This window comes from Dendropsophus ebraccatus, chromosome 1 (genome assembly GCF_027789765.1).
Source record: "Dendropsophus ebraccatus isolate aDenEbr1 chromosome 1, aDenEbr1.pat, whole genome shotgun sequence".
Lineage (NCBI taxonomy): Eukaryota > Metazoa > Chordata > Amphibia > Anura > Hylidae > Dendropsophus > Dendropsophus ebraccatus.
Window position 1 is genome coordinate 204,629,771 of NC_091454.1, and position 21,691 is coordinate 204,651,461.

The 21,691-nt window shown below is 45.2% G+C and overlaps 1 protein-coding gene across 1 annotated transcript in view; it reads left to right on the forward strand.

Moving 5' to 3' along the window:
- Positions 1 to 21,691, forward strand: part of LOC138784151 (C-type lectin domain family 1 member A-like) — a 34,098-nt gene that overhangs the window by 5,487 nt on the left and 6,920 nt on the right. Inside the window, exons 3-5 of the mRNA XM_069959666.1 lie at positions 1,980 to 2,090; positions 5,458 to 5,502; positions 8,585 to 8,626. Coding sequence (XP_069815767.1) covers positions 1,980 to 2,090; positions 5,458 to 5,502; positions 8,585 to 8,626 — 198 coding nt within the window. The remainder of the gene's footprint in view (positions 1 to 1,979; positions 2,091 to 5,457; positions 5,503 to 8,584; positions 8,627 to 21,691) is intronic.

Consider the following 21,691-nt stretch of genomic DNA (forward strand, 5'->3'; position numbering starts at 1 on the left):
ATCTTACAAGATCAATGTTCTTTGTTGTCCATAGCAACCAATCACAGCTCAGCTTTCAAATATTATGAGCTCTGGTAAAAATGAAAGATGAGCTGTGATTGGTTGCAACGGAAAACATTCCCACTGTATTGGGCCTTATATCAGCTCCTCAGATCTCTTACCATTTGTTCTTTCTTACCCGTAGCTGATCCTTAAAGAACACCTGTCACCCCCGTGCCGGGATGACAGGCTCCTGACCCCCCGCTAGAGCACCTTATACGTACCTAATCTAACAGAGTCCAACTCTCTTAGAGAATGACTGGTGAGTCCAACGCTCCGTCATTCTCTATGAGCATTGGACCCAACTCAGGAGCGCGCGCGCCGGGCTTTGGGCGCTGAAATCTCCGTCACCCGACCGTCTCAAGAAGTGGGACCCAGCGCAATCAGGTACATATAAGGTGCTCTAGCGGGTGGTCGGGTTCCCTTTAAAGAGTACTTACAGTAGCATTTCACTAAACTTCAGCCATGCAATAAGACCCCCAGCAATCCCTAAACTGAAGAAGCTTGGCTGTACACGTTGTACTCCTTGGATAGCTAAAATAAAAGATTTACAATGATAATCTAGGCTTGTACTTTGGAATATGTTTCATTTCACATAATGCACCAACTGGTACCTATTTAGTTTTGAGAGACAATCCTTTTAAACTCAGAGATTGAACCGAAGCTCCAAAGGGCCGAATGCTGTACTCTGCTTTTTCCGGCGGCTTCATAGAGAATAAATGAAGCCCCGTGTCACGTGCCAACCCGTGGCTCGATTCAGAACAAAGAAGTCAGGTTGCAGATAGAGACATCGGACCCCCTACAATATCATACTTGTCCTTTACTTTGGTGGTGGTGGTGGGGGGTACTTCGGCACTTTTTAAATAATGTTGCTTTTATTTAAAACATTGGTTGGTGCCACTCCGAACAGCCTGTTCAGCCAATCACTGACGGAGACAGAACAGCGCTGTGGCTGGTGATTGTCGAGTTAAGTTTGTGTGCGGAAGCGGCAGTAGTCAGTGGACTCGAAAACACTACAGGAGGCCACCGGGTGAGCACAGTTAGGTAAGAATAAGGAGGGCGGAAGGGTTTAATCATTGCTGTGGCCCGGGCCGCGCACCAGGAAGAAGGCGAGATTAGCCCCTTCTCACACCTGCTCAGTAGGGGGTTATAATAGGTCCTTTTTGGGTGGTAGCCCGGGGCCCTGAGCTCCTGGGGGGCCCATGGCCACCCAAAAAGACTTATACTTTCAGTGGTGTACTGTCTCCTGCCTACAGTTCTGCCATGATTTGCAAAAAAATCACTGCTTTTTACCGCAATTTTGCACAAATCAGGACATCATGACATTATCTATCCTATACTATGAACGCCAGGCTAGTGCTGCCATAGTTACAGTGGGGTGGGAGGCCCAGGTTCGGTGAACAGCCCTGGGCCTATGGTAAAGTTTATCCGCCCCTGCACCTGCTGTATCCCCTGCTAGCCTGATGGACGGGCATGGGGAAAAAGACAAGGTGGGGAGGAAGTGTGGCCTCCTCCCACGCCTGATTTACCATGATTTACCCCTGCTCACAGGCCGAAATCATAGTGGAAATCTACACCTGCTCCTGAGATTTCTGCACCGGCTGTACGGCAGGAGAAGATCGGTCCAGATTCACTAAGAGGCCTGCGCCTCTTAGTGACTCCAGCGGGACAATTGGGGGCAGGGCCTAATTTAAGACCAGTCTACGAGTACACCTTTCTTGATAAATTCCCCCCGTTCCCCAAGATGTTTGTTAAAGTTTTAAAGTGCCAGCATTGACTTGAATAATTATCTGTACCATACAGTGAACCCATCATTTATGCTGATCTGTAAATTTAAATAATATATAAACCTATAATAAAAGTTACTACATAATACTTGTATAAAGTTCTGCCTAATTTTACATTATTCTCGGTTATCAGTTGTGCTGATTTTCTTACAGAAGAGTCCCCCAGCAAGATCACAAAAACTCAGATAACAGGAGCAGCTCTGGTTATTCTTATTATATTGTTCCTCATTTTGAGTGTCATCACAGGTCTCCTGTTTAAATACTGTGAGTGTTGGTCACACAGCTCTGTTATTTTAGCTTGTGTTTAACACATCTGTATGGCATTATCTACTTCCACTGTCACTTCAGAAAGACGGGTCAAAAGTCTTGATCGGTCTGGGTCTGAGTGTTCAGACCCTTACCGATCAGGAGATAGAGCGGGTAGAAGAGGCGCTGCAGCTCCTCTAAGTCACATGATCAGTCAGATTTACAATGGAGTTCTATGGAGCCTGACTGATCAGTCCGACTGTAGCACGTCTTCTCCTGGCTCTATCCCCATCTCCTGATCAGTACAGAACTGAACACTGAGATCCAGACCGATCAAAACGTTTGACATGTCTCTATGACATGTCAAAAGTTTTCTGAAGTGACAGTGACGCTTTAACACTGCTGTTCTGTTTGGTTCTACTATACACATATAATGTGACCGGGCCTATTAAGGTCTGGATTATTAACTAACTAGTGTTTTATCTGAATATCTTTGGCACTATGAGGCTATGTCCACACTACGTAAAAGTACGGCCGTTGTTGCCATCGGCAACAACGGCCGTACTTTGTACGGGTAAACAATGCCTATTGTTCTATGGCCGAAGCATATACACATCATATGCGCTCCAGCCGGGATCCTGCACGGGGCCGCAAATAACTGACATGTCAGTTTTCTGCGGCCGCAATTCAATGAATTGCGGCCGTAGGAAACCCTGTCAGTTTACATAATGAAGCGATTGGCTCCGGCCGCTTGCTTCATTGTGTGCAGGGGAAAGTTCTGATGCTGGCGCGCACTGATGCGCCCGCATCAGAACACTGTGGCCGAAGGATCATCCGGGATGATCCGTGCAGAGACTGCCCGTTCCGTGACCCGGCCGGGTCACGAAACAGCCGGTCTCTATACGTAGTATGAACATAGCCTTAGGCTGGGTTCACACTACGTATATTTCAGTCAGTATTGTGGTCCTCATATTGCAACCAAAACCAGGAGTGGATTAAAAACACAGAAAGGATCTGTTCACACAATGTTGAAATTGAGTGGATGGCCGCCATATAACAGTAAATAACGGCCATTTTTCAATATAACGGCCGTTGTTTTAAATAACAGCAAATATTTGCCATTAAATGGCGGCCATCCACTCAATTTCAATATTGTGTGGACAGAGCCTTTCTGTGTCTTTAATCCACTCCTGGTTTTGGTTGCAATATGAGGACCACAATACTGTATGTGAACATGGTTGTTCATAAACAAATGAAAAATGAAATAAAAAAACTTAATTTATATATTTTTTTGTGTCAAAAAAATGTTAGATGGCCTTATTGTATTATTCATGCATATTGCACATTTGCACAAAAAAAAGTCTTTATAAAACTGTAAACTATAACTAGTAACTTCAAACTGTATGTAAATATATTTAAAAAAAAAACAAAAAAAAATAAAAAGTCTAGTTTTTTTCTATATAAAATGTGAAATAAGGTTCAAGGTGCTAAATTTACTATTTGCATTTGTCACAAGTATAATTTACATGTCTTTTGCATAAGTACATTTGATTTGTGATTACTTGATGACGGTCAGAAGGCGCATCGTTTCCGTTTTAGGCTGGTTGCTCTGCTGGTGGAGGCCGTGGCCATTGTCGCAGTGCATGGAGGCCCTTGGTTCACTTTCTTCAGCATGCTGTTGGATCCTGTGGACAATGGCTGCAGCTCCATCACCTCTGGGTGTTACTTTTCTTTGTTCAATATATGGGCTAACCAGTCATTTTCCCAATTCCTCTAAAAAAAATTCCCATTCTTCTTTTATACAGTTTATTTTTGTTCCAATTTGGATCTATTTCACGCCATGACACAAATGCATTGTACACCGACACATCAAGAATATTGTAAAAAACAACCATTGGCCACCGATTAGTTTTGCGTTTACAGGTGTAAGTGCCTATGAGTTGATCTAGAGTACCAGCTTCCCCTTTAATGGCATTGTAATGTAAAATTATGTCCGGCTTTCTGTTGTCTCGGTTACTGATTGACCAAAATGAGATTTTAACTTCTTTTCTTTTATCAAAAAATGGCTGGAGATTAGTATAAAAGGCTATTCATTTTTCGGTCATTTTTGACCGAACAGTACAAGAGTAAAAAAAGGACGTGGAGCAAAAAGTAAACAAAAAATAAATAAATAAAAACTGCTATTAGTAACAACCCCTCAAATGAGGAAAAGTCAATTAACCACAAGTTTCAGAACCGCATAATGAATATTTAAAAAAATATCAAATTTAAAATTCGGTCATTTTTTAACGAACAGAACAGCAGGGTTAATGCCAATATAGAGTAGGAGGAGATTTAGGTTACTGCAGCCCTTTACTTCCTCCCTGCTGTTAGCTACAGGAGCAGATGATAGATAGATAGATAGATAGATAGATAGATAGATAGATAGATAGATAGATAGATAGATAGATATCCGGGTATTACTAGATGTTTGAGCATCTGTATGTAGAAATTACTCTAAATTATTAAATGAGGAAAGTCCTCTCATTACAGCAGCATCAGCAGATTTTAGGCTAGTTCTCAGGAGCATACTAACTGGGAAGACGGGGCAAGATGACAAGAGTAATGTGAGCTAACAAGCTTGTTGAAGGAGTATTCCTGGGAAAATCTATTTCTTTCAAATTCAACTGGTTTTAGAAACTTATATAGACTTGTAATGTAATTCTATTTAAAAATGTCAAGTCTTCCCATACTTATCAGCTGCTGTATGTCCTGTTTTCTTTTCAGTCTGACACAGTGCTCTCTGCTGCCACCACTGTCAATGTCAGGAGCTGTTTAGAGCAGGAGAGGTTTTCTATAACCAAAGGCTGTGTCGGCAATGCAGACCTGCTTAAGCCCTCATACTGGGACAGTTAGAGATTGCACCTCCCCTGATGTCTATATAATGCATGTTACCATTAGAATACACAACGCACTAAGGGAAGCTGTCTGTGTCAGTAGCGCTGCTAGCACAGTACAGTTTAGCATAGTAAGTGGGGATAACTGTCAATCACACTGCTCACTCTGCTACACCTGTGCTGCAGCTTCAGCGCTACAGACAGCTTCGCCAAGTATAATTTCTATTATTATCATATAGGTATCAGGGGAGGCTCAATATCAATATATGTAACTGTGCCAGGACCAAGGCTTTAGCAACCCTCTAGTTCCCTGACACATCCCCTGGTATCAGCAGAGGGGCAGTGTTGTCCCTTATTGCTACCACTCAATGTATAAAACATTATTTACTATATATATATATATATATATATATATATATATATATATATATATATATAATTTTTTTTTCACCTGAATATTTCTCAAAAACTTGGCAAAACTTTTCACAAATCTTCTATTTACTCCACAGATTTGGCAATGAGTGAAGAGATGTCACATCTGAATCGGAATCATGGTATCTATGACATCAAAGAATGTATTTCTTAAAGGGGTTATCCAGAGAGCAGAAAAGGTCCTACCTGTTCTGCTCTCTGGTTCTCAGCTTTCTCACTCTGGCGAGGAGGGGTGTGCACACATTGCAAGTATTGCGTGCAGGCGAAACCAATCCTCCATACAATGGCAAATAGCTGCCATAGGGGCAGTCTGTTAGTGATCTCCCTGCCGGGTCTGCTGGTATGGTGGTGTGGTAGCTGAGTGGGTCTGGGGTCACTTGGGCACCTGCCCCCAGGGCTGTGGAGTCGGTAAACCGCAGCTCCGACTCCTGACTCCGACTCCCGACTCCAGCTCCTTCATAAATGGCCAGTCACACACCAGGGGACTTATTTATCACACTGGTGTAAAGCAGATTTGGCTCAGCAGCTTTTCCCTAATGTCTTACATGATCCTGGGGCGACTTCTGAGGGAATAAAGGAATCCTGTATATAAAGCAGCTTCTCCTGTGTGCAGTGGATGCAGCCAGTCTCCAGCCTCCATGTCCTGAGCAACTCACAACTAGACTAGATGGAGCAGGTGGTCTTTTCCTGCTGACAGTCTTCTATGTTTCTAACTAAATATTCACCATACACACAGAAACACTGGTAACAATGCCAGATACCTGTGATATAGAGGGGTCAGCCATAGTGATATAGGCGGGTCACACATAGTGATATAGAGAGGGGTCACACATAGTGATATAGGCGGGTCACACATAGTGATATAGAGAGGGGTCACACATAGTGATATAGGCGGGTCACACATAGTGATATAGAGAGGGGGGTCACACATAGTGATATAGAGGGGTCACACATAGTGAGATAGAGGGGTTCAGCCATAGTGATATCCAGGGGTCAGCCATAGGCCCAGATTTATCAGATCTCTGCCAGTGTCTGTGCTCCTGAATCATCCCAGCCCCACAAGAACTACCCACTCAGCCAGTGAGTGACTGCAGCTGTGTCCAACCTTACTCATTGATTGGCTGAGCAGGCATTTCTGAGTGGGGCTGTGACATCACAGGATTGGGAGCACATTGCAGTGCCGGGGTAAATAGGATTTCTTTATTATGACCCCAACACCCTGTCCCCCCTGGATTTTTCACTGACGCCCAGACTGCCCCTTTAATTTCTGCCTCTCTCTCTAACACCCAAACAGTCTGCTGCAGCCATAGCACACACACGCGGCCTGCTGCAGTCATAACATACACACAAACACACAGCCTGCTGCAGCCATAGCACACACACACAGTCTGTTGCAGCCATAGCGCGCGCGCGCGCACACACACACACACACACACAGCCTGCTGCAGCCATAGCACACACACAAACAGACACACACACACACAAACACACAGCCTGCTGCAGCCATAACACACACATACAGCCTCCTGCAGCCATTGCACGCACAAACACAGCCTGCTGCAGCCATAGCACACACATACACAGCCTGCTGCAGCCATAGCACACACACACACACAGCCTGCTGCATCCATAGCACACACACACACAGCCTGCTGCAGCCATAGCACACACACACATACAGCCTGCTGCAGTCATAGCACACACACAAACACACACACACACAGCCTGCTGCAGCCATTGCACACTGAAGAAAAACACACAAAAACACCGCACTGAGGACAGAGGTTATTGCTACACTACTTATGCCTTTTCCTCCTCCTCTATATTACACAGGATATCTTCATATTACACTGCTGCTCATATACAGTCATCCAGCATGCAGGAAGAGAACTGAACAGATCTCCCCCCACACAATGGACTCTTCCAGCTCAGAAACAAGCTGACAAGTAGAGACCAGATTACTGATATATAGAGTTAACTAAATGTATGTGAGAAAGGGTTTTTTTTCTGGTTGTTATAAACAAAGGGCTTAGATTGATAGAACATAAACTATATTATTGAGGAAAACCCATATGAAAGCTCAATTATAAAATTTGAAAAGATTTTTTTTTATAGCTGGAGTCGAAGTCGGTACATTTTTTCCAACTCCAGCCAAAACTAGCTCTGACTCCATGACTCCGACTTCACAGCCCTGCTTTTCACGGTATCCTTGAGTGGTATAGGACCCACCCCGGACAGTCTTGGCCCCTGACCAGCACTCGAAAGAAAATTAAAGGGGTACTCCAGGTAGAGGTTAAAAAAATGAAACTTCTGCAGAAGCATAACGCATTACTTACCTGTCTATCCCAGTTTTGAAACTACCAAAAATCCATTTGTTTGGGGGGGGGTTGTTCTGTATTGTGTTTCTTTCTTTCCTGGTTTAGCATTTCCCAGAATGCAATGCTTTCCCTCAGCTGATTATCAGTCCCCACCCATCCCAATCAGTAAAATTAGTGCTGCACCTGCTTTTGGCCGGTCAGAGATAAAGGATTACTCAGGGGATTGGGTAATCCAGCCAAGCCTCCTGTCTGCATCATCAGCCTGTCCTCAGCAAACAGACACAATGTGAGACAGAGGCATGGAATCTTTGTCTCCTAAGGAGGATAGCAGAAGGAGCAGGAGACAATGTGAATTGGCACAGGGGCCATTTTTTTTTCACTTCCTGGATTTTTATCCGCTACCAGTGTGGCAGAACCATACAGATACAGTAATACATTGTATAGAGACAGCTATATAACTTTTAATGTACTTTTAATAGAAAATACGTTTTTCTTATCCGGAGTTCTCCTTTAACCCAAGTGTAATGATGTGTGTGCGGGTGCAGAATACACAAGCCAGAGTCTGGTGCTTCCAAAGAAAATAGAACAGTTTACTGGAAGAAACCGTAGTGCAATACAAAAAATACTGATGGTTCAATACAGTCCAGGGAAATACAATCGTTATAGTTTTGCAATAACTCTTACAGTGCTTACAGTTGAGGTAAAGATCAGGTGTTTGTAGTAAGGAGGTGCTTTGCAGTAGAGAGAGTAGAGGTTTTGCCAGAGGGGCCCTGCCCAATGTAGGAATGTACTCTGCGGGAACTGTTTTTGGACAGAGAATCTTTTATATTACGGTCAATGATAAAAAGCATATTGTCTTTTCACAAATCTGCTATTGACTCCACAGATTTGGCAAAGAATGAAGAGATGTCACGTCTGAAGAATCATGGTATCTATGACATCAAAGAATGTATTTCTTAAAGGTATCATCCAGAGAGTGGAAAAGGTCCTACCTATTCTGCTCTCTGGTTTTCGTCTTTCTCCCTCTGGCAAGGAGGGGTGTGTACACGTTGCAAGTATTGCGTGCGGGCGAAACCAATCCTACATACAATGGCAAATGGCTGCCTGACCTCACTGTGACATCAGTAACATTGGGCAACTATCAATCATTGCCAGCAACATGCACCCGTCCCCCTTTTATCTCAGAAGATACCTTTTGAGGCAGCCAAAGGGAGGAAGTGGAGAGGTGTGTATTATATGTTTTATATTTGTATGTATTATATGTTTATGTTACATTTCGTCAATGATGTTCTAGTGATGTCCTATTCTATCTCCATTAAGGTCAATAATAGTGATTAGCGAGTACTAAAATGCTCGGGTGCTCATTACTCAAGCCGAGTATTTCCCGATACACGAGTACTCGTTACGAGTAACGAACCCCATTGAAGTCAATGGGAGACTCAAGCATTTTTTTGAGGGGACTCCAGTTCGGTAGAGAGAAGGTCGTGTGAAAACCTGTCAACCTCAGAAATTGATGAAAACACAACGGAAATGGACAGGAAACAGCAGGGGCAGCATGTATGCATGCCTCTGAGGCTGCCTAATGGCACCATTATGCCTAATTCTGTGCAACAGCCTGGTTAAAACAGAGGAAGGCATAGGGACCACCCAAAAACTGACACAGCATGGCATTGAGAACACAGGGAACCATTAAAGCAAAGGTAGCTTATCATGAACCACCCAAAAATTCTGCCTGACACAGCATAGCGGTGAGGACAGAGTGAACAAGGTAGAAGCGGTAGCCAGTCAGCCTTCCAAAAATTAAACCAGACCTAGCATGGCAGTGAGCTAACAGAGAACCATTAAAAGTGAGTGAGGAAGAAAGTGAGCCTCCCCAAAATTAGGCCAAACACTGCATGGCATTGAGCACACAGAGAACTGCCGGGATCAGCAGTAGCCAACATGGAGGTCAGGCAGGAGCAGCAGTAACCAATATGGAGGCCAGGCAGGAGCAACAGTAACCAACATGGAGGCCAGGCAGGAGCAACAGTAGTTAACATGGAGGCCAGGCAGGATCAGCAGTAGCCAACATGGAGACAAGGGCGGGCACACCAGTAGTCAGCAGTAGTCAACATGGATGCCAGTTAAGGCCCAGCAGTAGCCAACATGGAGGCAAGGGCAGGCACCACAGTAGTCAACAGTAGTCAACATGGATGCCAGTAAAGGCCCAGCAGTAGCCAACATGGAGGTAAGGGCTGCACGGTGGCTCAGTGGTTAGCACTGTAGCCTTGCAGCGCTGGAGTCCTGGGTTCAAAGACGACCAAACACAACATCTGCAAAAAGTTTGTATGTTCTCTCCGTGTTTCCTCCCACACCCAAAAACATACAGATAGGTGAAGCACTGCGGAATCTGTGTGCGCTATACAAATAATAAAAAAAACAAAACAAAACAAGGGCAAGCAGAGCAAAAGTCAACATGGATGCCAGTTAAGGCCCAGCAGTAGTCAACATGGATGCCAGTAAAGGCCCAGCAATAGTCTACATGGATGCCAGTTAAGGCCCAGCAAAAAGGAGGCAAGGGCAGGCCCAGCAGTAGTCAACATGGATGCCAGTAAAGGCCCAGCAGTAGTCAACAGGGATGCCAGTAAAGGCCCAGCAGTAGCCAACATGGATGCCAGTTAAGGGCAGGCACACCTAGTGAGGCTCCCTAAAACTAGGCCAGACACTACAGGGCCTTGAACACACAGAGAGCCATTTCGCTCCTCTCCTCCGCTCTTTGGCCCACAGAACTATGTCCTCTGGCGCTAGTGGTGTCAGATGGGAAGTACATTTTATGCTTCTGCACCAGGACCTGTTGATATTGATTCACTCTCATACTGCGTTCCTCAGCAGGAATGACAGTGGAAAAGTTTGGTTTCTACCAAGGGTCCAGGAGAGTGAACACCCAATAATCTGTGTTGTCCAAAACTAGTATTCAACATGGATGCCAGTTAAGGCCCAGCAGTAGTCTACATGGATGCCAGTTAAGGACCAGCAACAAGGATGCAAGAGCAGGCACACCAGTAGTCAACATGGATGCCAGTTAGGGCCCAGCAGTAGTCAACATGGATGCCAGTTAAGGACCAGCAACAAGGATGCAAGGGCAGGCACACCAGTAGTCAACATGGATGCCAGTTAAGGACCAGCAACAAGGATGCAAGGGCAGGCACACCAGTAGTCAACATGGATGCCAGTTAAGGCCCAGCAGTAGTCAACATGGATGCCAGTTAAGGACCAGCAACAAGGATGCAAGGGCAGGCACACCAGTACTCAACATGGATGCCAGTTAAGGCCCAGCAGTAGTCAACATGGATGCCAGTTAAGGACCAGCAACAAGCATACAAGGGCAGGCACACCAGTACTCAACATGGATGCCAGTTAAGGCCCAGCAGTAGTCAACATGGATGCCAGTTAAGGCCCAGCAACAAGGATGCAAGGGCAGGCACACCAGTAGTCAACATGGATGCCAGTTGACTTGCTGAAATGCGTACAGATGCGGTGCACCTTGTTGAGCAAGTCAGCCACATTGGGGTAAGCTTTAAGGAACCGCAGCAACATTAGGTTGAAGACGTGGGCAAGGCATGGTACATGTGTGAGGCTGCCGAGTTGCAGAGCCGCCACCTGGTTCCGCCCCTTGTCACACGCAACCAAGCTCACTGCTAATTACACACGAACCTGGGTGCTGACAGATAACTGGCTAGGCCAGCTGTCAGTGACCATCAAGGGTACACCTGATGCCTCTGGACCGGGGGTGGTGAGGCCCCGACCACAGCTAGACCAAAAAAACTAAAATAAAACAGCTGGCTGGTTGGCAGGGCGAGATCGGCGGCCCCCGGCAACCAGTTCCGCTCCTCCGCACTACTACGTAGTGTGATGTCAGAGCATGGCAGTGAGGACACAGAGAACAATACATTCTGCTTAAGAGGCCACGGAATTTGATCAAATACACTTTCAATCCTTAAAAGAGTCTCTAAGAGACGGCAAGTGCGGTAGCCTGTGTATTAAAAAGACCTGGTCAATCCTGCCTTCAAAAAGGCTACTACAACATCCAAGGAAGGAAAGAAGCTACTGGTAAAAGGCCTGGTCAATCATGCCTTCAAAACGGCTAAAACATCCAAGGAAGGTAGAAGGTGCTGTTCAGCAGTTTGAGCACCGCCTGTTGGCGCTTACCCACGGCAGTGCTGCTGCGTCTAAAACTAAAATAGCCGGATTAGCCTAGATTTAGCCTCACACCCTCATGCAGTTGTGCGTGATAGGCATCTCTTTGGAGGTAGGGACGAAGAATAACAATACAGTCTTCTTAAGAGGCCCCGAGCAAAACAATTAAAGGACAGCAGAGAACCCCTGCAAGTTCACATCCACAGGTCATATGGTTTGAAATGGATATCACAAGGATGCTAAATTAGGATCCACCACTGTCTGTTCCTTTGAACAGTGAAAATTGCACTTGAATTGAAGTCGATTAGATTTTAAAATTTAAATTGAAGGTTAGAAAATAAAAAAACATAAAGTGGCCATTACCGGCAAGGGCAGGCACACCAGTAGTCTACATGGGTGCCAGTTAAGGCCCAGCAACAACGAGGCAAGGGCAGGCACACCAGTAGTCTACATGGGTGCCAGTTAAGGCCCAGCAACAACGAGGCAAGGGCAGGCACACCAGTAGTCTACATGGGTGCCAGTTAAGGCCCAGCAGTAGCCAACAAGTAGCCACCAACCCCCAGCACCCTTTCGATTTTACCTGCATAATGTAACTACTGACTTCTACCCCCGCCACCACCCTTTCGATTTTTAATTTGACTGCAGCAGTTGGGGTAACATTCCCTGCATAATGTAACTACTCACTTCTATCCCTGTCACCACCCTTTCGATTTTCAATTTGACTGTATTCCCTGCATAATGTGACTCACCATCTCTCCCCCACCGCTGTTTTGATTTTGAATTTGACTTTGATCCTTGAGGATCTGGCAATTGTCTCATGCAAAGGGATCATCACTTGAGGGGTAGTGTACTACAAATCCCAGCACTACAGTGTAGTACCCACTAGTTTAAGGGGGGCTGTACGGTACAATCTGGTATTGGCCGGAACTAGACACACGCTGGGATACCCCCTTACAATGAGCAGTGAAGTAAGTTGTATGCTGGATGCACTACATATCCCAGCTATACAGTGCAGTACACACTAGTTTAGGGGGGCTTGACGGTGCTATCTGGTATGGGCAACAACTGTACACACTTTCTGTCACCCTAATACAATGAGCAGTGAAGTAAGTTCTATGCACTACAACTCCCAGTTATACAGTGCAGTACACAGTAGTTTAGGGTGGGCTTGACAGTGCTATCTGGTATGGGCAACAGCAACTGTACACACTTTGTCACCCCAATACAATGAGCAGTGAAGTAAGTTCTATGCAGGATGCACTACAAATCCCAGCTATACAGTGCAATACACACTAGTTTAGGGGGGCTTGACGGTGCTATCTGGTATGGGCAACAGCAACTGTACACACTTTGTCACCCCAATACAATGAGCAGTGAAGTAAGTTCTATGCAGGATGCACTACAAATCCCAGCTATACAGTGCAATACACACTAGTTTAGGGGGGCTTGACGGTGCTATCTGGTATGGGCAACAACTGTACACACTTTCTGTCACCCCAATACAATGAGCAGTGAAGTAAGTTCTATGCACTACAACTCCCAGCTATACAGTGCAGTACACACTAGTTTAGGTGGTGCTATCTGGTATGGGCAACAACTGTACACACGCTTTGTCACCCCAATACAATGAGCAGTGAAGTAATTTCTATGCGGGATGCACTACAACTCCCAGCTATACAGTGCAGTACACACTAGTTTAGGTGGTGCTATCTGGTATGGGCAACAACTGTACACACGCTTTGTCACCCCAATACAATATGAGCAGTGAAGTAAGTTCTATGCGAGATGCACTACAACTCCCAGCTATACAGTGCAGTACACCAGGACCACCAGCCCCAAAATCGAAGGAGTACACTGAGCACTTCTTGGGGGTGTGTATGCAACACCTAATGCCCACTTTCTGCCAGCAGCCGATCACCACAGTGTGCTGGTTAAACCGCGGTAGCAGCACTGCAACTCCCAGCCAGCAGTCTGTAGTAATACTATTAAAAAAAGCTTTTAAGCCCTGAAAAGGTCTGTTTGTTTGTATTGCTAGTATATACCCTGCCTACTGGAACGCTAAATCCTACACTGACGCTCTCCCTGACTAGCAGCTCTGTCCTTGATCTCTCACAGCATGCGTCTGAAGCGAGCACTGCCGGCATCGAGTTTTATATGGCAGGGTCATCTGATCTGGCCAACCAATCGCTGCTATCGACATGTATGGGTCCCACGTCATCGCAGGATGTACCAAAGAGTCTCCTGCATGTTTATTGGCTGAGAAATAGCGCCCAAACTTACAGTAAACGGATGATGAGATCTCCTCGAGTATCGCGAGATGCTCGTCCGAGTAACGAGTCCCATCGAGTACCCTAATACTCGATCGAGTACCAAGCTCGGACGAGCACGTTCGCTCATCTCTAGTCAATAAGTAATGTCACTTTTAGTTCCAGTGAGATCATTGCCTTTATCTCAACTACTGTATGATGGAAACAGTTGCTTTAACATGGATAAATTGTTATAGAGCAACATACAGTTCTCTGTATGGAAATATTATGTAGGCTCTGTATGCCAGTAATAACACAAACTGCCAGGCATGGGATGCAATTCCCTTGTATTCTGTGGGACTGTGTATGCACTGTTTATGAAGGAATCTCTTATCATAAAAAAATCACCACTTCATGGCCTTATTGACAGCAGCTTACAAACAAAAATAGCTATGGACATGTCCCACCTATCTGGTTGGTCTACTAACATACATCTTGTTTATGAGTGTGAACTGGTGTGCAAAATTATACCACCACCTCATCTACACTGTTGTCTTCATATAGAGTTCTAACACCCATAGATAATGGTGCACTTTCCTGTGAAAACCACAGAAAGAGAAAATAATATCAGAATGTGTTCTTACATATATTCTTTTCTAGGTTAAGGAATTGTGCTTCTTAAAGTGTCCCTGTAGTTATATCTTTCAAACTCTAAATGAACAGTAGATGTGATATCAAGCAAGTTTGCAATTTATATTCATTATTGTTTTTGTTGTTATCATGCTGTAAAACAAAGCTGTACTTACCAGAAATCCAGGTCCAGTCTTCTGAAGGCAGATTTTCTGACTTGTGCTGGTTGCAAAAAATAGACTAAACACAGGTATTCCGGCCAGTACAGAGAGTCACGGCTCAATGTGTCCATCAGTCACGTGACTGCCTTCTCTCTGTGAGCGCTAAGATGGTCTGGGATACACAGGACTTCCTGTTTTCTGACTGTTTTGTGTATTTTTGAGAAAACAACTGTCAGAAAACAGAAGGTGCCGTGTTTTCCATGATAACTAAAAAAATAAATAAATAATGAATCCAAACTTGCTTTATATCACATCTACTGTAACCCAGACGTTGCAGTGGAAAGCAGCAAAACATGAAGTGCCATGTGTCATCTCAAGCTCTGACAGGCAATTTCTATGTGCCTCTATCAATCCAACAAAGTGTATGAAGTGCATGGTTCACTTAATTTCCTGCTCATCAACCACCAGCTAAATGGGCCATTAATTTTTTTTTCAACCCCTTAAGGACCCCGGGCGTACATTTACGCCTCTGCTGCCTGGGCCTTAAGGCAGGAGGACATAAATGTACGCCCTGCCAGGGTCCCGGGCTATGGAGCAGGCTTGGGAGCTGGGCTTGCTCCATAGCCGGTTAGGACCGTCTGCTACCTGCAGCCAGGCCCTCACCCTCAATGGTGGGACGCCACGTTTGCGCGTCCGCCCGCCATGAACCTCTTAAATGCCACGGCGTTTACGTGTAAGTGGCAGGAGCCAGGGGCGTAGCTAATGTCTCTTGGGCCCTGGTGCAAGAGGTTAACTTGGGCCCCCCCCCCCCTTACCACATACTGACTAACACAACCGCTGCTACTGAATAAAATCCTCTGTACATAGACCAATATCACCTCATCCATTCATATAGAGGTGGCCCCAGCTCTACACAGGCTCTATACACCATATACATTACAGTGCAAATATATCAGGTGACTCACAGGGGACGTCTTCTCTGATCGGAGTTCTTCCCTTTTCATCTTCTCCATCTGCCCAGGGCCATTATGAGAACTTTTTGGAGCCACGAATCCACAGAATCTGCCAGACAAACATATTAGGCTCCTCACACTGACACCATCCTCATCTCTCTACAAACTGCACATCTGTATTGGCCCCTTTACACCCTCATTTAGTGGGTAGCCCTGACACTATGTGATCACCCTTATAGTACATATCCCCCTATTGTATACACCCCCCATGTAGTCCACCTTATAGATGGCCCCCCAATGTTTCCCCCTTATAGATGGCCCCCTGTGTTGTCCCTATTAAAGATGCCCCCCATGTTATCCCCCATATAGATTGCCCCCATGTTATCAACCATATAGATGCCCCCCATTTTATCCCCCTTTACAGATGCCCCCCATGTTGTCCCCTCCTCCTGCCCCTCCATCATCATACTACAACCACCTCCACCATAATACTACTACCCCTTCATCCTCCTGCCCTTTCATCATCATACCACTTCACCCCTCATCATCCTCTTGTTCCATCATCATCATACCACTACATCCTCATCATCCTCTTGTTCCTTCATCATCATACCACTACACCCCTCATCATCCTCTTGTTTCATCATCATACCACTTCACCCCTCATCATCCTCTTGTTCCATCATCATCATACCACTACATCCTCATCATCCTCTTGTTCCTTCATCATCATACCACTACACCCCTCATCATCCTCTTGTTTCATCATCATACCACTACACCCCCCATCATCCTCTTGTTCCATCATCATCATCATCATCATACCACTACATCCTCATCATCTTCTTGTTCCATCATCATACCACTACACCCCTCATCATCCTCTTGTTCCTTCATAATCCTCTTGTTCCTTCATCATCATACCACTACACCCCTCATCATCCTCTTGTTCCATCATGCCACTACACCCCCCATCATCCTCTTGTTCCATCATCATCATCATACCACTACATCCTCATCATCTTCTTGTTCCATCATCATACCACTACACCCCTCATTATCCTCTTGTTCCATCATCATCATACCACTACACCCCCCATCATCCTCTTGTTCCACCATCATACCACTACACCCCATCATCCTCTTGTTCCATCATCATACCACTACACCCCCATCATCCCCTTAAAAACAAAAAAATCTATACTCACCTGCATGATTTCTGTAGCCCCCAGGTCACACGCGCTGGCGGGCTTCCCCCGGCGGGAGGCGGGGCTTAGCGCAGAGGGGGCGGAGCTTCGCGGGACCTGTTTTTTTTCTTAACGCGATGCTCCCTGCGCTGGAAGTACTTCCCCCCCCGCCGCACACAGAGCTCCCTGGGGGCCGCAAGACAGCCGGGGGCCCCTGCCTCTTGTGATCGCAAGCAAAACATTGCTTGCGGTCACAAGAGGGAGTGGGAGGCGGGCAGTGCAGTGGTAAGGGGGGGCCTCGCGGGCCCCCCCTTGGTAGCGGCCCGGTCGCGGCGGCGACCCCTGCGACCGCGGTCGCTACGCCACTGGCAGGAGCATCTCCTATCACTTACCAATCGCATGGCCTGACTGCTGGAGGTCTCTTACCTTCCTCCGTGCAGTCAGGTCTTCACTCTTCTGATAGAGTCTGCCACAGGAAGGCTCTATCAGAAGATCACAGATAACACTGATTCCTGCTATGCTATGGCATAGCAGTGATCAGTGTATAGAATCCAATGTATGTATGTAAAAGTCCCCTAAGGGGGACTTAAAAAGTGTAAAAAGAAATCTATAACAGTTTAAAAAAAATTTCCCAAAGCCCCTCCCCCAGTAAAAGTGAAAATCACCCCCTTTCCATTTATACAGTACATAAAGCACATAAAAATAAAAAAGTTACTTAGCATATAATATACTGTAGCGTGCATAACCGTCCGATCTATTAAAATAAAACATTACTATTCCCGCGCGGTAAATGGCATGAACAAAAATCGGTAAAAAAACAGATTGCTTTTTTTTAAATGACATCTTATGTATAAAAATTAATAAAAATCGATCAATACGTTTGATCTAGAAGAAAAATGTTACTAATAAAAACTAGAAACAATGGCGCAAAAAATGACGCCTCATACAACCCCGTAGCTGAAAAAATAAAAGCGCTATAAGAGTCACAATACGGCCATTTTAAAATATACCTATTTGCAATAAACTAATAAAAATAGTAAAACGTTAGAAAACCAAGTAACCATGCATATCGCTGTGTTCAGACTTACCTATAGAATAAAAAAAATGTCAGTTTTACCCAAAAGTCCATTACGTAAACAAAAATTTGCGGAATCACATTTTTTGACCCTCATTCACCCCATAAATGATATTTTGGAAGTTCTGTCATTCATTTTATGGCAGATTGAACCTGCTCCTGAAAAAAACAAGCCCTGACATGGCCCTGTAGGTGGAAAAATTAAAGAGTTACGGGTCTTAGAAGGCAAGGAGGAAAAAACGAAAATGCTAAAGTGACAATTGGCCCGGTCCTTAAAGGAGAAGTCTGGCCAAAATGAATTTTTGATATGTTATTACTTACGGAAAGCTATACAAATTTCTAATGTACATTAATTATGGGAAATGAACATATAGGGCTATTTCCCTTAATTTAGTAGATCAGAAAGTGTTAGAATTCTCTCAGATACAGAGACGTCACGACGAAAGGTGTAATTCCTATGGAGTGTCCAGCAGGGGGCGCTCTATATGTAGAAGTCTATGGGACTTTATTGTTTCAATGGATTTCTATGTAAAGTAATGTAATGTAGTGTACCGTATGCTTTATTGAATGAATACATCTATTGAATACTTTGGGGAGCAAATGTCCTTGCTCCCCAAAGTATTGCATAAATGTATTCAATCAGTACATTAGGATATCACAGTAAGCCCACCGATCCGCCGCACTGATCCAGACTATATACACTGAACTACTGCTCCCATCATCTGCTCATAGTATGAGCAGGTGATGGGAGTAGTAGCTGGGTTATGGCTATCACTTGCCTGCCGCCGGGCGCAGGGGGGAACCTCTCATCACACAGGAGCGCTTCCCCCTCCTCCTTCTTCCGGGATCCGGGAAACCTCCCCCCTAGCTTATGGCTGACTCCCCGCCTGGTCGCCGCTTTCCCCCCACACATACCGGCTTCCGATGCTTCCTGGTGTCCGCACATGTAAGAGAGGACGGTCAGTGCGGACACCAGGATGCATCGGGAGCCGATATGTGTGAGGGGAGAGCGGCAGCCAGGCGCGGAGTCAGCCATAAAAAAGGGGGAGGTTCCCCGGATCCCGGAAGGAGGAGGAGGGGGGAGCGCTCCTGTGTGATGAGTGGCTCCCCCCTGCGCCCGGCAAGTGATAGCCATAACCCAGCTATTACTCCCATCACCTGCTCATACTATGAGCAGATGATGGGAGCAGTAGTTCAGTGTATATAGTCTGGATCAGCAGGCTTACTGTGATATCCTAATGTACTGATTGAATACATTTATGCAATACTTTGGAGAGCAAGGACACTTGCTCCCCAAAGTATTCCATAGATGTATTCATTCAATAAAGCATACGGTACACTACATTACATAACTTTACATAGAAATCCATAGAAACAATAAAGTCCCATAGGCTTCTACATATAGAGCGCCCCCTGCTGGACACTCCATAGGAAGTAAACTTTTCGTCGTGATGTCACTGTATCTGAGAGAATTCTAACACTTCCTGATCTACTAAATTAAGGGAAATAGCCCTATATGTGCATTTACCATAATTAATTTACATTAGAAATTTGTATAACTTTCCGTAAGTAATAACATATCAAAAATTTATTTTGGCCGGACTTCTCCTTTAAGGACATTTCAGGCCCGGTCCTTAAGGGGTTGAGGCTGGACAACACAAGACTCGACCTAGGGATCTCAATTGCAATTTTTGGAGAGTTCCCCTGGAGGGACTCAAATTCAATTTATGTTCCAGTTTGAAAGATGGCGGCAGCAGATACATAACTAAAATTTTATGTATGCCAGCTGGCGATACATGAGATGTGTTTTTTTTTTTAAAACATGGTGCAGAGTCAAATAAAATACTGACATGGTTGCTATCACACAGGAACTAGGCCAAGCCTGGCATACACTGTATATATCTAAAATTCTATGTATGTCAGTCGGCCACATGAAAGAGGTGTTTCGTTTCTTTTTATCAGGCGCAGAGAGTAATAAACTGTCCTGCCACAATTCAACTGTAGGACAAAATAGACAGACACAGGTCTATGCAGAAGAATTCTAAGCTGTCTGTCTGTCTGTCTAACTAGCTGATATGCTGCTGCCAATTCTTCACAATGAGCAGATGCCTTCCTGTCTGTGAGAATGAGCTGCAGATGCAGTGGTAGCCGGCCTATTCACAAGGAATAACTAGATATAGGCTGTGCTGTGAATAGTTGTAGCCCATTTATACAGTGATGCAGGGAATTAAATCAGCCCAACCGGGCTGATTGGTTCCCTTTAAGGGTACATTTACACGTATCGAATCCGCTTTGGATTTCTCGCTGCGAATTCGCAGCGAGACCCACTGCGGATCCAGTACTGTGAAGCTGAATGGGTCCCATAACGCAGCGGATCCACTGCGTGTATGGGACCCATCCCCTTTAACCCCCGTGCCGCCGGCCGAAAGCCCGCCTGCAGCCCCGACCCCGAGCATACATTACCTGCTCATCGTCACGGCTGTGTGAAGCTCCCAGCTCCCCTCACTCCTCTTCAGCCAATCAGTGCTGCCGTGCGGGGGTTAAAGGGGCTGGGTCCGCTGCGTTATGGGACCCATTCAGCTGCGGATCCGGTACGTGTGAACGTACCCTAAAGACAAGTTACTTTGTAGCAGCAGATATCACTTTATATCCTGTAGAGTATAGGAATATGTAGTCTCTTGGTCAATAGAGTCAATAGAACCCCATATCTGGGAAGATTTTACTATATACTCCTCACATAGTAGTTAGGCACCCTCTGTACCCCCAAATAGTAGTTAGGCACATCTGTGCAACCCCCATATAGTATTTAACCCCTTTTTGCCCTGATGTAGTAGTTAGGCTTCTTTGTCCAAGTAGCCCCATTAGGTAGTATCTCTCATGTAGGCACCCCCTTGTAGGTAAATCCACCTCATAGTTAGCGCCCAGTATATAATACCTCACATGTAGGCATCCCCTTTTAGGTAGTCCTCCTGAGTATGTAGTCCTCCTGAGTATGTATATTATAGGTATTCCATCCCAGTAGGCAGTATTTCCCATGTAGGTATCCCCCTGTGGGTAGTGCCGCACAGGTAGTTATACCAACTAGTATGCAGTATCTTCCATGTAGGTAGTTGCCCTTCAGTAGGTCCCACATGTAGGCAGTCCTCCTTCTGTATTATCTTTACTACAATAACAGTTCAGCTTTAATTTATTAAACTGCTCTGGTAGGATGGAAGCTGCGCTGCGATTGGCTGAAATGCGCAACAAAACAGCTTTTCTGTTAGATACTTTTCAAAAATCTGCCCTATTATCTTCAAAGTATAGTGCTGTTAGGAGTAGAGGCATGACATTAAGTGGGGAATTTACCTGTATAGTCCCCCTATAGGCACAATCCACCAGACTGTGCTTATATACTGATTGTCCCATTTTGCTACTTTGTCGATTGTAAATTTCGTCAGTTTGCTGTTTGGAGAAGAAAAAGTTGATGGTCAGCTGGTGACCGTCCCGTAAAGGCCCATGATCAAGCCCTTATTTTCAATATCTAATGCTAGAAACATTAACATACATTTTAGAACACCTTTTTTTA